Raw genomic sequence first — 15,195 nt, 5'->3', positions numbered from 1 at the left:
GACTTGGTGTGTTCCAAGCCCACGGAGGACTTGGTGTGTTCCAAGTTTCCAAGCCCATGGAAGGCTTAGTGTGCTCCAAGCCCATGGAGGACTTGGTGTGCTCCAAGCCCGTGGAGGACTTGCAGTGTTCCAAGTTTCCAAGCCCATGGAAGGCTTGGTGTGCTCCAAGCCCGTGGAGGACTTGGTGTATTGCAAGCCCTTGGAAAACTTGCAGTGTTCCAAGTTTCCAAGCCCACGGAGCACTTGCAGTCTTGCAAGCCCATGGAGGACTTGGTTTTCTCCAAGCCCATGGAAGACTTGGTATCTTGCAAGCCCATGGAAGACATGGAATCATGGAAGTAATCCTACTAAGCTAAATTAAATTTATAAAGTAGTATGGTTTTTTTTCCCATTTAAAATTGTTCCCTGTCATCCACCCCACATAGGGAGTATGAATATGGAGCCAGCAAACTGAAAAAATTACAGGGCTTAGGATACAAATGATTCTAATTTTCACATGAGCATTTGATATTGAATGCAATGTGAAGTCACAAATTAAGTTTGGTTAATTATAATAGTTAAGTACACTTCGGATTTTGGCCATGAAGATAAGTAAATTAAATTTTAATAAATAATTTTTTTTAAATCTTCATTGTTTAATTTGAAAGCAAGAACACTTCTCTCTAGCTTCCTAAATCTGAATCCATCCACCACTTGGGAGAAATTAAATAGGGCTAAAAAGTTCTTGCTCCAATCAGGTGGTCCATATTTACCTTGGAAAATTAGACAGCTATTTACCTGTGAATTCAGGGAACTAGGTGAAGTGTTTTAGAATATTTTCTTCCTTTTTTAATATAAACATGCTTGCATATGACAAATTTGGTGTTTAGTAAGAGAGATAGCTTTTAAACTCTTTAAAATCAGAAAGTTGCTGTAGTTATAATAGAGTGAAAATGTTTGATTTGCAGTCCTTCCATATTGTAACATTGTCACTATAAGATAAGATATTGATGCTGCCATTAATTAAAGGGTACATCAGTTTTCTGTACCATGTTAGAAAAATAGGGAACATTGTTAAATTACTTGTTCATTCTATTTGCATGAACTTTTTGTTGTGAGTTTGTTGTCAGTTGTTTTCCCTACTGGATGTTTAATGTTTATTATTTTCATTAATCTGTGAAAATGAAGAAAATTATTTAGTAACTGAAGGATCTGTTCTGAATTTCTTGCAGAATTAGGTAGTGAAGCAGACTTGCCTCCTTTGAAAGTAACCTCAGTTCTTAATTCTCCTCTGTGGAAACCTGTCTTCAGGCATCAGCTGTGTCCTGAGGCACTCCCGGGAGCCAGGCAAAGCAGTGCCAAGCACCAAGACAAAAACGAGGTACCCACTCACCCCCTGCTCGTGTTCCCTTGGCATGAAATCCCTGTGGATCACACAGGTTCATTGGCTATGGAGCTGAAATGCCCTTAAGCACACACTCCTGTGTTAAACTTGGGTCATTTGTGCTGTTGCATTCAAATACCAAGGGGGAAAGAAACTGTTGTTCTGTGCGCTTTATAATTTCCATTTTCATGGGATCATCAAATTGTTTGGAGAGTGTGGTATTTTCAGGGGGTAAAATGTAATGGTGGGGTATTTTCAGGGGGTAAAATGTAATGGTGGGGTATTTTCAGGGGGTAAAATGTAAGAGTGTGGTATTTTCAGGAGCCCCTGTTGCAGGAAGGATATGATGAATCTGACTCCATGTTTTTAGAAGGCTAATTTATTATTTTATTATGTTATATTATATTATATAAAAGAATACAATACTAAACTATACTAAAGAATAGAGAAAGGTTACTTACAGAAGTCTAAAAGATAATAATGAAAATTTGTGACTCTCTCTGGAGTCTCAACACAGCCTGGCACTGATTGGCCAAAGAGTGAAAACAGCTCCCAGCAGAATGCAATGGAACAATCACCTGTGGGTAAACAATCTCCAAACACATTCCACATGAGCACAACACAGGAGAAGCAAATGAGATAAGAATTGGTTTCCTTTTCTCTGAGGCTTCTCAGCTTCCCAGGAGAAAAATCCTGGCAAAGGGATTTTTCCAAAAAATATGACAGTGACATGAGAGACTTCTGACGATCATCTCATTGACTCCCCACCTTGTGCAGGGATGTGTTTTATTGCTCAGTTTGCTCAGGTGCAGTGGATAAACTGCAGATTGATTTAGGATTGCACTGTTTCTCTCAGGCATTACTGCAGCTGATGTGTTCCACCTTTCTCTGCAGGCTCGGAGCTCTCCCCACGACGTCTGCCGTAACTTTCTTATCGACTTTGCAAAATCAGATCCTGCCCAGGACTTCAGTGGGCAAAAATCTGAACTTTTCAAAGGACTTATACAGGCATGTAAAAAACAGACCCCAAAGACAGATATAGTTGCTGGTCCTACTGTTGATCAAGCTGTGAACTCAACATTTGCTGCTTTGGTGTATCTCACTCCAGATTTATTTGAGAAGCTTCAAAAATATGGTAACTCTAATATTATTAGATTATCTTAATAATGAAGACTTACAGTTTGTAAAAGGCTCTCTTACAGCTGAGTTAATAACATTTAAAAATCAGTTCAGTGGGGCAATTTAAAGATGTTGTGTAGAAAGGTATCATTTTAGCAGACTAGGTAAGCTTTCTCTCTAGTGTGTTTATTTTTTATTGACATATATTTTGTCTTCAGGGCACTGGCAAAGTAATAATCATCAGAAGCTCTTATTCTATAAAGCTATACCTAAAGAGGATAGTGATGTCCTCTGGGGCTTTAATTCAGAACAGTGTGGCTCCAGTTATTAGAGGTTCTTGGATCATTTTCTACATTGTACCTTTTCTAAAAAGCCAGCAGCAACTTCTGTTATTAACTGTTGGGGTTGGAGGAGGTGTGACTTATCTCCCAAAATACTATTCTGTGGAAATCAACCTTGCCATCCTCAGAATTTTTTTTTTCCAATAGAAGATAATGTTTTGCTTTTAACTTACTGGCCATTGTATTACCATTTATGTATTTTTTAGTGGGTAAAATGAGGAACTTTTTGACTTACAGCATCCTTCCATTAAATTTATTGATATGTTTGAAGTATTGGATAATAAGATGTTACTTGGTTTTGAAGGATTTCATTTTAGGTTTTCACTTTTTGTCATAATTTTGACACTAAACATTTTACATTTTCATAGAATGATTGAGCTATTTTTTGAGCTGTGAAGTTATGAGTAAAAGTGACTGACACAAAGACTGACTTGATGACTAATGTGGTTACTGCCTTTAGTCATTTTGTCTGTGTCTGACAATTGAGCTAATTTTCTGAGGGACATTGAAAACTGGACAAATATTAATGAGTGTTTGAGAAATCCATCCCACTGTTCTGTCAGTAACTTCATCTGCTGGGACAGGCTAATTTCAGGATGCATGTTCACCTGTGCTGTGGGAAATTTGGAGAGGGGATGCTGAAAAGAATACAGGAGAAAAATTAAAAAGGGAGCATGGAAGAGGGAAGACTGAATAAGAATGTCTTTTCTCCATAGTCATTGTCAGGGCAGTTTGAATAGAAACTGATAAACTGATTTGTCAGGTTTTTAATTTTTGCAAATTGCTCTTGAAAGTCCATTCTAGAAATTCATAGAGGAAACAAATACAACTATTGAGCTTTAAGTTACTGTTAAGCATTTGTTGATTTTTCTGATAAGTTTGCATCAGTGTTATTGCATGCATAAGGAAGGATTTTATTTTCCATGGCTTCAGGTAGCAATTTTGTGAAGAGATGAGAAAGTTACTTGTAAATTAACTCTGTCAATAAATCAGTCAAGGTGCAGTTTGTGTATTTGTGACATATGAATGTTGGCAGGTTTATTCTCTATTTTTCTTACAGGTATAATTCAAGTATTGACTAAGAGATGAAGGGAAGGCTGTAGCATAATTTTAGTTAAGCAGTTGTATAAAAATGGAGCTGTAAATAAACAGGACTCTCTTCTTTCTCTCATTTCCAGTCAACAGTGGAGGCAAGGTGCCTTTGAGCGATGAGTTTGCACAAGTATATTCCCTGGCTGATTCCATTAGAATATGGATGGTAAGAACACTCAGGAGGATCTCTCTTAATGTCATTTACTTTAGTACTTTACAATGCAGTGTTAAGGACTAGGATGGAACAGTTTTTCCTTCAGTTATTCTCCATCAACTATTTTCACTTGGAAAGAATCTATGTTAACTTTGAAACTTTGACTTAAATGTTTAATTGCATCTTTACACTCCTCTCCTTCCCTCAGCCCCAGATTTGTCATCATGGGTAGCTAGGACTGAATTTGACTGAAAATCAATTAGATTTGTTACCAAATTTAAATTAATTCTGTTATATTTTAGCAAGAACTTATAAATTAGAAAGATTCTTACATTGCAGTTGGAGTTCTTTTGAGGTATATCATAGAAAGAAGTGTGTCATAGACATCAATCCATTGCCTTGTGACTTTCTCCCTCCTGTTTTCTGCCTAAGTTCCTGGCAGGTTGATGCACTAGAGTTACAATGGGTGCAGATGCATGTTCAGATGAGTTTGCCTTTACCCATTGTATGGCAGGTGATGGTTGCATCTGACAGAGCTTGCTAGGGGGGTCACATATTTTTGGATTACTTTATCTCACAACTAGATGTCTGTATTTTCCTGAGTGCTGAGGGTAAATGAGAAACCTTTTTTCCTTGGAGGACTGGTGCACATCAAATCACAAGTCAGGGAATGGCCTCAGCCTACAAAGCTTGAGCAGCTCAGGGTGAGGCTGTTACTGCTCTGACAGTTCAGGTCCTGCCCCTTTAGGCTCCAGGGTGGTTTGCTCTGCAAAGTTGGGAATAACTGCAGTCATCTACTCCTGAGATTAAATTCCTTTCAGTCATTACAGTCTTCATCCTGCCTTGCTGTATAGAGGCACAGAGAGAATCATATTTTAACTATGTTAACGTCCTGTCTGCAGTTGGAAATGAAGCAGAAATCCCTGATGGGGAGGGGAAATGATGCTGAGGAGAAGCAGAACACAGAAGCAAGTGAGGTGAACCCAGAAACTCTTGGTGAGTGTTGCCTTGTATGTGTGACCATTCCAGGTAGCTTAGGAAAGCATTATAAACCTGAAGGCATTGTTTTTGCTGTGAAAGGTAAGTTAGCAGCTGGGGTTAGTTTTGCATACCTTAAGAGAGAACCTAGTGTACATTGGTTTCATTGTCTGGGATTGTGTTTTGCTGTTTGCAGAAAACAGTAAGAAAGTTCTGCAGGGAGTGACCTTTCACTCAAGTCACCTGGTTCTGAACTTACATTCATCTGTTGTTGTAGATACTTCTTATCACATTTAACTGATGTTAGGACAGCAGCTGATTGTTATTAGAACAAAATGTGTTCTCACTGACTACTCTGTACTTCATATGGTTCAGTGTGATTATTCAGATTTAGCATTTGGAAATCTGAACTTAAGCAACCCATAGCATCATGATCAGTATAAGCAGAAAAACAGTATTTTCTAGCTGTCTCAACTGAGAAGAAATAGGATAAATCACTTTCTTCCTAAGCATAAGACAGCAAATTTGTTGTTCTATTGTTGTAATTTTAACTCTTCCAATTTTTATGCTGCAGCAAAACTCTGTGTGCAGAAGAGCCTTTTGTTACTGAATTTTTTGCCTATAAGAGCAAAGACAAAAGATTGTGCCTCAGAGAGTTTGGAAGGCCAAGACATGGATGACCCCCAGCAGTATGTGAGTGACCAATGCCAAAGACAAGGATCAGCTGTGGACATGGACTTCCAGGCAGCCCCATCGGTGTCACCCAGTGCAGGAATCCAGCCTGTTTCAAAAGAGGGAGGTCAGGCATCACAGCCTGATCTGAAAGTTAAACAAATTCCACACCTCCACGAAGCAGAAGCTGCATCTGCATTTCATAGTAAGCCTGTTGAGAGTACAGTTTCACAGCAGGAAGATGTGTCATCCCCGCCTTCCACTCCCACCCGCAAGTCTCAGCTGGGCCGTGGCAGACTGAGGCTGCTGTCCTTCAGGTCAATGGAAGAGCCAAGAGCTGTGCCTACTGTGAAGGAAAAATACCCTATTTTGAAGAGCATTTTAGACTTTATTAAGGATCAGTCACTTTCACATGAAAGGTAAGCATATTGAGAATATTGTCAGTTATAAAAAGCTTGTCTTCACACCTCTTCAGGTGGAGTAAAATATTTTACCAGCAAGCTAATATGGTGGAATATTTTATATATAAACGGTTGTCAGACTTAGGTATCAAACTTGAGTTATTCACAAGGATGTAGGGACTCAGAGAGTACTATTTAATTTCATTTGCTTCCATCACATAGAACAGAATGTAAAAAAACAGTCACTTGGCAATTGATTGTCTTGCTTCCTCAGATGTATTTGCAGAGGTGTTTTGCTTTTTCTCTACAAAAGCAAAGCCATGGTGTATCACTATTACCAATCCTTGGTACCAAATAGAGATGAGTTGCATCTCTCATTCAATTACCTGGTATTGTGAAAACATAAATCAAAAGAGAGATTTCCAATTCTCAGCTTGTCTGTTCTGGGTTCTAGAACATGGAGTGGTGCAGGAAGAGCTGAATTCTGAATTCATCACTCACTCCAACCAATACACTGAAATACAGCTGGAAATTCAGATACAAAGCAATTGTGTAACTAGTCAGGCACTTCTTGAATTGTTCTTTTATTTGTGTTGTTTTAAGCACAGTGTTTTGAAGCTTTCACTGATATTTTTTGCTTTCAGTGTTTTAAAGGTCCTTGCTTTGAGAAAATCCCAAGGGCAGAGCATTTTGGAGGTGCTCAAGACCATCCGCCAGTGCCTGGACTCTCTTGGGCAGCCACACTGCTTTCACCCACCTTGTGTCCTTTTTCTCCTTGAACTGCTAGCCTGTCAGAAAGATTTTACAAAGTAAGTCATTATTTAGGCAAATCTCAGCCATGTGATTGACTGTTTTAGTTTGTGTGTTTCTCCAGCATGTATATTGACAAGTGTAGAAAGTTCTGGTTTTTAATGCATGTGGATAATAAAAATATGACTTGAGCTTAGTTTTCAGGCTAGATCATGTGTTCTTCATTTAAAAAAACCCCCAAGAATTAATAACTATTTTTAAGTGGAACTTTGTTGCACAGCAGTTCATGCCATGAACATGTTTAACTCTGATTTCTGTGTTGTGTTTGGTGCTGTCACAGTTCTCTTGGCTTCTCACTCGTCAGGAGCTTTCTGTGGTCATCTTGCAATGTACTGATTTAATTTAAGATCTTGATTAGATTTTCATAAAGCAACTTTTTCATTTAAAGGAATGTTCTTTTCTTAGTGCTATGAGAATATTCTCTTTGCCTGTTCTTTTTCTTCACTTCTGTTTCCTGGTACAGGATTCTTTCATTTTTGTTTGAAGCTTCTAGACTGCATTTTTAAATAAAACTTAACATCCTTCCCACTTGTGGAGAGGGGTTAAAAAGGGCCTGTTAGAAAAATTTGCACAAATCATGCTACCTAAAGTATCACAGTGAATGCTAGGCTGCTAAAATAACTCTTTAATTTGCAGCTACTTTGGAAATTTGGAAGGCTGTGGTGCTGAGCTGCACAAAGAGATTCGAGAGTCCTACTATCAGCTTGTTTTGTTCCTGGTAAATTCTGTGAAGGGATTCAGTACAATTAATGACAGGTACAGTTCATTGCTTGCTTTATTTATGTGATTTCTTTTTTTGCATTCCTCCACACCTTCTCCTTTGTAATTTTTTATTTGTCATATAATGTCTTCATTAATTTTGTCTGTACTTCCCATTATTTGCAGAACTAAATGAGGAACCTTGATCTTGTGATCAAAAATGCCAAGTTGGCTTTTTATTAGGAAATAAAGGAAAGCACAAAAACTTACCAGTGTTAAAAACTTGACTTACTGCATTTTGTAGTTACAGTTCTGCAGTGTGTCTCTCAACTTAGTAGTAAAATACTAGAAATAGCAAATTTATCATGGAATACTTGGGCAAGGGTAATGCCACAAGAAACATGGTAACATGCAGCCATGCTTTTAAGTTAAAACTCATGTTTTGGCAACATTCTCGTTAGAATTTGGAGGCTTTATAGCCAGGAGTCCGAGAAAAATGAGAATTTAATGGCTTTAATGTCAGTCTCTTTGACAATAACTTTCAAGTCCTTTGTTCAGTTTCATGTGAAAATGTCAAAAAGGTTTCAAACAGAATAAATTCCTGCAAATGCCAATAAGGTGCTGTACTGTAGAGAAGAGACAAAACCTCTTTCTAATGCTCACGCAACACCATTGGCTTGATCTTAACTGAATCCAGAAGGAAAATTGTCTTTCTTTCAAATTCCATAGTCTGTACTTGCTAAATTAACCTGAGTTCCTGCCACAGAGTTCCTTTAATGCACAGTAAAGCCTGAAAATCGGTGTGGAGGGGTTTTTCTACCCTTCCTCTCCACACACAATTTCAACTCTGGGTCTTTCAACTTTAGGTCAGCTTTGGAGTTGTCCTGTTTTAATGTCTTTTGTTTTTATTTAGGTCGTTGCTTCCTGCCTTGTCCTGTGTGCAGACAGCTCTCCTGCACCTCTTGGACATGAGCTGGGAGCCCAGTGATCTTTCCTTCTTTGTTGAGATCCAGCTGCCACAGCTCCTCATGACAACATCACAGGAGAACATCAGTATCCATGACAGTGTCATTTGGTGAGTCAGGAGCAATGCAGCTTTCTCATGCTGCTAAATATTGATTCCATTTTGCCCAGGAGGGTTCCTGAACTTCCTGCTGGAACAAGCAGTAAGGGGACTATTAACAAGTATGGCATAATTCTGGTCAGTATCCAAGGATTTATCTGAAATATTTCATTTTTTTGGGGCTGTATTCAGCAAAAAAAGTCAATGTTTTAGTATTGAAATTTCAGTATTTCAATAGTTTTTGCAAAAACTATTAGAATTTAATGTTTAACCTGATTACTACTGAAACACTGCTTGTTTAGGAGTGTAGCAGGAGGTATATAATACTGTTTATTGCCTTGATGAATGTCAAATGTTTTTAACACCTTTATATGGCAATTTTATAGTAGTTGTACTTGCACATGAGCAAATGTGAAGGCCAGAAAAACTTAAAACATCTGATCTGATCTGTCAGCATTCCAAAAGCTGTTCAATCAGAGTAGATTTTCCTGATTTTTGCATTATGGTCCCCACATGTATTTCAGAACATGTCACAGAAGCAAGAAGCAGGTGTCTGTATGGTCATTTATTAACTGAGTGAATGGGATTTCTCACAATTCTGTTTTCATTAGCATGTCATAGCACTTGTTCTTCATTAAAAAGTAAAGCTTTATTAAAGGGAAGCCTGATAGCATTCAACCTTAATTTTAAGCTTGCTTTTCTTTTAGTCAGTGGAGTGAAGAAGATGAAATTGCAGACTACAAGCAAAACTGTGAATGGATGGATGAATGTCAGGATGTAATGTTTGAGACCTGGTATGAAAAGATAGCTCAAGCTGACCCAGAGAAGCAGAGAAAGGTGACCTCATGTTTTGTATATTTACCTGCAGAAGGGATAAATAAGAGACCTTTAAAATCCTAAAGGGCTGAAAGGAATCTGGTTTATTATTAATTTTCTTTAGCTGGATCTCTGTAGACTTTCAAGAGTCTAAAATGATTAAAATATCCCGATTCATTTTTGGCAGGGGAAATGTTCTGCTTCGTGTCTGAAGCTTTCTCAAAGTCAGAAAATAATTCTCAAGTAAATTGTTTTGGTTTACTGCTGTAGATGCACATGTTTGTGGCTCGTTACTGTGACCTGTTGAACGTGGACATTTCCTGTAATGGCTGTGATGAAATCGCGCCGTGGCATCGCTACCGCTGCCTGCAGTGCAACGACATGGATCTGTGCAAAACCTGTTTCCTTGGTAAGCACCACTAAATAACCCCTCAAAACCCTCTATCTGAAGCCAAAACAGTATCTTGGAAGTTATTGTCTTGGTTTGAAAAGCCAGGTGTCGGCTAAGGAAGGCAGGAGCCTTCCTTGAAATGGAAGATGTAAATTGTAAACCCCCTCTCTCTGAATTATTATGATTTTGAAATTAAGGGGCTCTCAGGCAAAGATATGGGAGTAGAAATAACAGTTCTTTACTGGGGAAGAAAATAAAAATAGAAAATGCAGTAATACAAAACAAACCACAGCCAGAGTGAGAGCAGTCCCTGCCCCCTGTGTGCCAGGGGGTGTCCCAGCCCCATCCATGGGGGCTCAGCCCTCCTGCAGTGCCAGCTGTGGCTCTGCTGCAGCAGGGATCCTGCACAAGGGGGGAGTTTTCCTCTGCAGCTCCAGGGCTGCTGCAGATGGGCCTGGGCTCCCTCTGGCCATGCAGGGCAGCAGAAAGCTGCTCCTCTGGCAATGCAGGGGGCAAAGGCTGCTGTGCTGGGCCAGGCTCAGATTGGATCCAGGTAGGAATGCTTGGCTCCTCCCCTGGGCGGAGCATCTCCCCATGGGATGCTGGGATTGGATCAGCCCTGCAGGGACACTCAGTGGCCATGGACAGCAGAGATGTCCTGGAGGGAGGGTTGGTGTGGGAGAGATAAAGAAAAAACTGCCCATGGACAGCAGAGAACTGCCCCAGCTCTGACAGATGGGGATAGAACACACCCCAACTCACATCTTGCAACCCAGGACAATTAGACACAAAATAAAGTCAAACACTTTTCTCCTGGGTTCTTTACAAATGTTTAACTGTTCTTTCCCTGGTATGAATGTGAACTTGAAATTAGGAAAGGTCCTTGGTCAAAAAGATTTACAGGGAAGTCTTTCTTTGCAGGTGGAGTTAAACCTGAAGGACATGAGGATGACCATGAAATGGTGAATATGGAATATGCCTGTGATCACTGCCAAGGAGTTATCATAGGTCGGAGAATGAACTGCAACGTTTGTGATGACTTTGACCTTTGCTATGGATGCTATCATGCAAAGAAATACTCTGACAGGTATTAAAAATGTGATTTACTTTTCCCCATGTGGCAGAAAGACAATATTCAGTAGCTAAATACAGTCAGTCATTCTCATTGTGCTTCCTATAAAGCTCTGTCTGGCATCAGAACATCTCCTTGGTGTCTTTTGGGGAAACAAAAATAGGAACAGTTGGGCAAAAATGTCTGGAAACCTGCCTCAACCTGTGAAGTCACTTGGTAGGAGTTGTTTTCTGGATGTGGCTAGGAAAGCTGCAGAAATGACAGGACAGAAGAGACAATCCCTACTGTGGAAAACAACAAATTCTTTGCTATCATGCAAAGAAATACTCTGACAGGTATTAAAAATTTTATGACCTCTGGTATCAAGCACTGTGGCTACAAGCCTTTCCACAAATTTATAACTCCTTGGAGAGAAGGAAAAGGTATTGGCAGGGCAGATCTCAATAGCACAGCAATTAAAAATCTCCAATGACACAGATGCTTCTCATGCCAGTAACAAACCCATTGCAGTATCAGCTTCTAGACAACACCCTCCCCATGCCAAGTCTTCCCTCTTCACCCATTCTACCCTTGTTTCATTCGTGGAAAGATTAATACATAAAGCAAGAAATTGCTGTGCTATTGAAAGCAATGGATTTTAAGTGTTTCCTCTGAAGGTATTTTGTGCTGACTGACTGACTGACTATGCTGGTTAGCAAAAAACCAGAACCTGCATTCCTAAGTGTGTCCCTTGTCCCTGCAGCCACCTGCCCACGCACAGCATCACGGTGTACCCCATGGTGACCATCCGCATCAGCGACCGCCAGCGCCTCATCCAGCCCTACGTCCACAACTACTCCTGGCTGCTCTTCGCTGCCCTGACCCTCTACAGTGCAGATCTGGCAAACGGGGAGGAAGTAGAAGGAGAGAAACTGGATCCTCAGGTCCTCAGTCATGCCAGGGTTCTGCAGCATCAGTGCATTCAGCTCATTGGGGACTGCCTGATGAAAGCGCAGCACGGAAAAGGTGAGTCAGCTCTGAACAATGCTTTCTACAAGTGTCACAAATGGCTGTGGTTACTGACTTGAAAGTTTCCAAAGGAAAGGGGAAGCTACTGTGTACTTCACTGAGAATAACTGTTTATGTAGAAAGCAAATGTAGAAGAAGTGTCGTTCAGGGTCGCTGGAACATGGAAAATAGAGTACTTGAGAAAACTAATTTTATGCTAACATAAACATTGGACACAACTTGGCAAGTCTCTGGTTGTTTTTTTTTCCATCTTAGCTGTTGTGAAGGGATCAGTCAATACAGCTTCACGTTCTTTTAGTAATGTATCACTGACAGCTGAAGGACAGCAAATGACTTGGTGGAAAAAGTTTTTTGTTCTGCATCTCATGGGAAGAGGTTTTAAACTGTGTTTGTGGTATAAATTTCTGGCAGTGGTGTTCATTTGTCTGGAAATTGGGGGTTCTGTGAACACAGACCTACTACATAAAATGGGGTTATACAATAGGGACCTATTTTGAATGTATCAAAATTTTTGGACTAAAATTCAAATAAATTTTCTGGTAGTTTTTGGGAGCAGTCTAATACAACTGAAATACCACCACCACCACTAATTAATCTGTTACTCATTAATTAATCTGTTTACAATATACAGTTCTGTTGTGCAAGTGGTCAGAATATTGAAAAATAAAACAAATGTCATTTGTTATTCATAATTTACACTCTACTGTTTTGTTAAATTAAGACCTCTGCCCAAATGGCATCTTTGAGGTGGAAGATGTCACCATCTGTCCATCACTGGTATTCAATGGAACTACATAATTATATGAGCTTGATGGAAAATATGTTTTTGATTAAGTTAATGTTCAAAAGAATTGTGTAAGAAGTTTGCAGTTCTCTTTTAAAGTGTTTAAGCTCTGCTTTTTGTCTGTCTTGCCACTCAACAGCTATGTAACTTTCATAACTTTTTTGCTTCCAGGACTGAAAAATTTAGCTCTCCTCTGCATGTTACCAGAAGATGAGTCCATCTCAGAGAAGGGCACGGTTTCAGGCAGTGCTCCCACAGACAGTGCTCCAAAAAGTCACCCTGGGGAAAGAGCAGGGAAGGGAAGAGATGAGAAACGCAGCCCAGGCTCGTTGGTGCATCGCAGTGTGAGTAGCTGTTATCTCCAGAACCCTGACATCACACATGTGATGTGATATTAAACATCTTCAGGTCCTTAAACACCTATTCTGAATGTGGGACTGAAATAAGGAATATTAATTATTCCATTTGTAGGTAAAAATTAGGGGGGAAAGGGAGCAGGTTTTTTTTTCTTTAGATCTGGCTGATCCAAAACTTCTTGTTCTGAACTGATTTTGACAAAAGTGTTGCAGGAAAGAGCATGTCTTGTTCTTTGTGAAAGGGCTGTCATTTCTCTTGCTTGAGTATTAATATGAGTTTCCTACAATTTTATACAGTGTTTAAAACTCTTACAGTGTAATAATCCTATTCAGGGAGATATGAGCAAAATAAAAGAACATAATTTAATTGTATGGGAACTTAAGACATGAATACATCAAGAAATTCTTCAGTAGAAGGTTTTGATACTCAAAGAAAAATGTTTGTCAAGTGCAGATGACTGAATTCTTTCCATGCTTGTTCCTGCAGGTATTACATTTTGTTTTAATCTTTTAATACTTCTGGTTTATTTTTAGGGGAAAGGAGATACTCGCAAGGAAATCCAGTCTCCTGCAGAAGATAAAGCAGGAAAACAAGAAATTGAAACCAAAGCTGTCTCTGCAAAGAAAGCTGCTGTGAGACAAGAGTCAGACTTGACTGTGGATGGCAATGTTCCTGCAACAGGTAAAAAATAATTTCTCATTTTCCCTGTCACAGAAATATCTACTCATCTGCAAACAAACAGCTGTCCTTTTTATTCCTAATCCAGTTTTGCATATTTTCAAATGTCTGCTTTGTGAAAACCTGCCAGACATTTCTTTGAGCAAATGCCTTGCAGTCTGTTTAAAGGAGTCTGGAAATCAGAGTAGATTTCCACAAGTATTTATCCATGTATGGAGATAATAGTCCCTGTTGATCTCACACAACACTTGTGTGTTCTGATGCACTTGGAGCAGAAAATAAGTGTTTTATCCTGTTAAAGACTGGGATTGTAAGAATTTTGAAAGTTAAATGGATCTGTCCAGCACTGTCCTATATATATTTTACTAGATGGTATAAATTTCTTTACCTTCTGTTTCCATACACTTTTATAAAGACTTTATTTTCAAATTGTAATAATTCTTTTTTATAATTTCTATTTATTTTTAGATTTGGATTATAAAAATTAAGCTATCACTTATTTATTTTTAATGTCACTTAGGGGATTTTCTTTTTTTGTTTTTATTTTCAAAGCAGGTGACCCCATCTCAGAGGATTCAACCCCAAAACCAACAGAGAAGGTTTTAATACCTAGTCAGGAACAAGTTTTTGCTGAATGCTCTCAGAAGAGGATTTTGGGGTTGCTGGCAGCTATGTTACCACCTTTCAAATCAGTTAGTTCTTTTTACTTCCATCTGGGTTTTTTTCTATGTGCACAAATAACTTGAATAAAATTCATGGGAATTAACTGTGGGATTTGGACCCATGTTCCTTACATGTTATGAAATGTGAATTAGAATGTCTTCAGACATTGACAGCACTAAGGAATGTAAGGGCTTGTTCCTGGATGGGGGGAGAGGGAAGGGAATTTTAATGTATCTGTGAAGCAGAGTCTTAGCTGTTTAGCAGACTTTAAATCTTCAGTTTAGCTTCTCATGTTAGGTCACACTAACAGGCCAATAACCAAAGTAGGAATGTAGTTTCTCATTCCTTTTGTCCCATTTGAAAGACCTTCAGAACAGAAGCTTTTGCATGTGCTGACTTTGACTAAAATTCTTGTTTTCTTTCCTTGCCTCACTGAGATTTTCTCTCTCCCCAGGGCTCCACAATGTCTCTGATCAACCTAGAACAAATACTTCCACTGATGTTTCATGTTGTAATCTCAAATGCTGGCCACCTGAATGAAACTTATCATTTAACCTTGGGACTCCTGGGCCAGTTAATCCTCAGGCTTATGCCTGCAGAAGTGGATGCTGCTGTGACTAAAATCCTTTCAGCCAAACATAATTTGTTTGTACCAGGAGATGGGTCTGCAGTGCCAGAAGGATGGAAGACAACTCATCTTCTCTTCAGTCTGGGAGCTGTGTGTTTAGACAGGT

General features: G+C 39.2%; 1 protein-coding gene across 2 annotated transcripts in view; it reads left to right on the top strand.

Moving 5' to 3' along the window:
* ZZEF1 (zinc finger ZZ-type and EF-hand domain containing 1) overlaps positions 1–15,195 on the top strand; it is a 60,155-nt gene that overhangs the window by 27,362 nt on the left and 17,598 nt on the right. Inside the window, exons 25-40 of one of the 2 annotated variants that reach the window (XM_074557336.1) lie at positions 1,212–1,360; positions 2,258–2,498; positions 4,002–4,081; positions 4,972–5,065; positions 5,622–6,138; positions 6,765–6,929; positions 7,567–7,686; positions 8,543–8,704; positions 9,400–9,529; positions 9,779–9,917; positions 10,821–10,986; positions 11,714–11,976; positions 12,935–13,107; positions 13,654–13,801; positions 14,354–14,490; positions 14,916–15,193. In XM_074557336.1, the coding sequence (XP_074413437.1) occupies positions 1,212–1,360; positions 2,258–2,498; positions 4,002–4,081; positions 4,972–5,065; positions 5,622–6,138; positions 6,765–6,929; positions 7,567–7,686; positions 8,543–8,704; positions 9,400–9,529; positions 9,779–9,917; positions 10,821–10,986; positions 11,714–11,976; positions 12,935–13,107; positions 13,654–13,801; positions 14,354–14,490; positions 14,916–15,193 (2,962 nt within the window). Of the gene's footprint in view, positions 1–1,211; positions 1,361–2,257; positions 2,499–4,001; positions 4,082–4,971; positions 5,066–5,621; positions 6,139–6,764; positions 6,930–7,566; positions 7,687–8,542; positions 8,705–9,399; positions 9,530–9,778; positions 9,918–10,820; positions 10,987–11,713; positions 11,977–12,934; positions 13,108–13,653; positions 13,802–14,350; positions 14,491–14,915; positions 15,194–15,195 lie in introns of both variants that reach the window. The other variant, XM_074557335.1, reaches the window with a different exon arrangement.

This window comes from Zonotrichia albicollis, chromosome 22 (assembly GCF_047830755.1).
Source record: "Zonotrichia albicollis isolate bZonAlb1 chromosome 22, bZonAlb1.hap1, whole genome shotgun sequence".
NCBI lineage: Eukaryota > Metazoa > Chordata > Aves > Passeriformes > Passerellidae > Zonotrichia > Zonotrichia albicollis.
The sequence above is the reverse complement of the archived record's forward strand: the minus strand, read 5'-3'. Positions and strand labels throughout refer to the sequence as shown.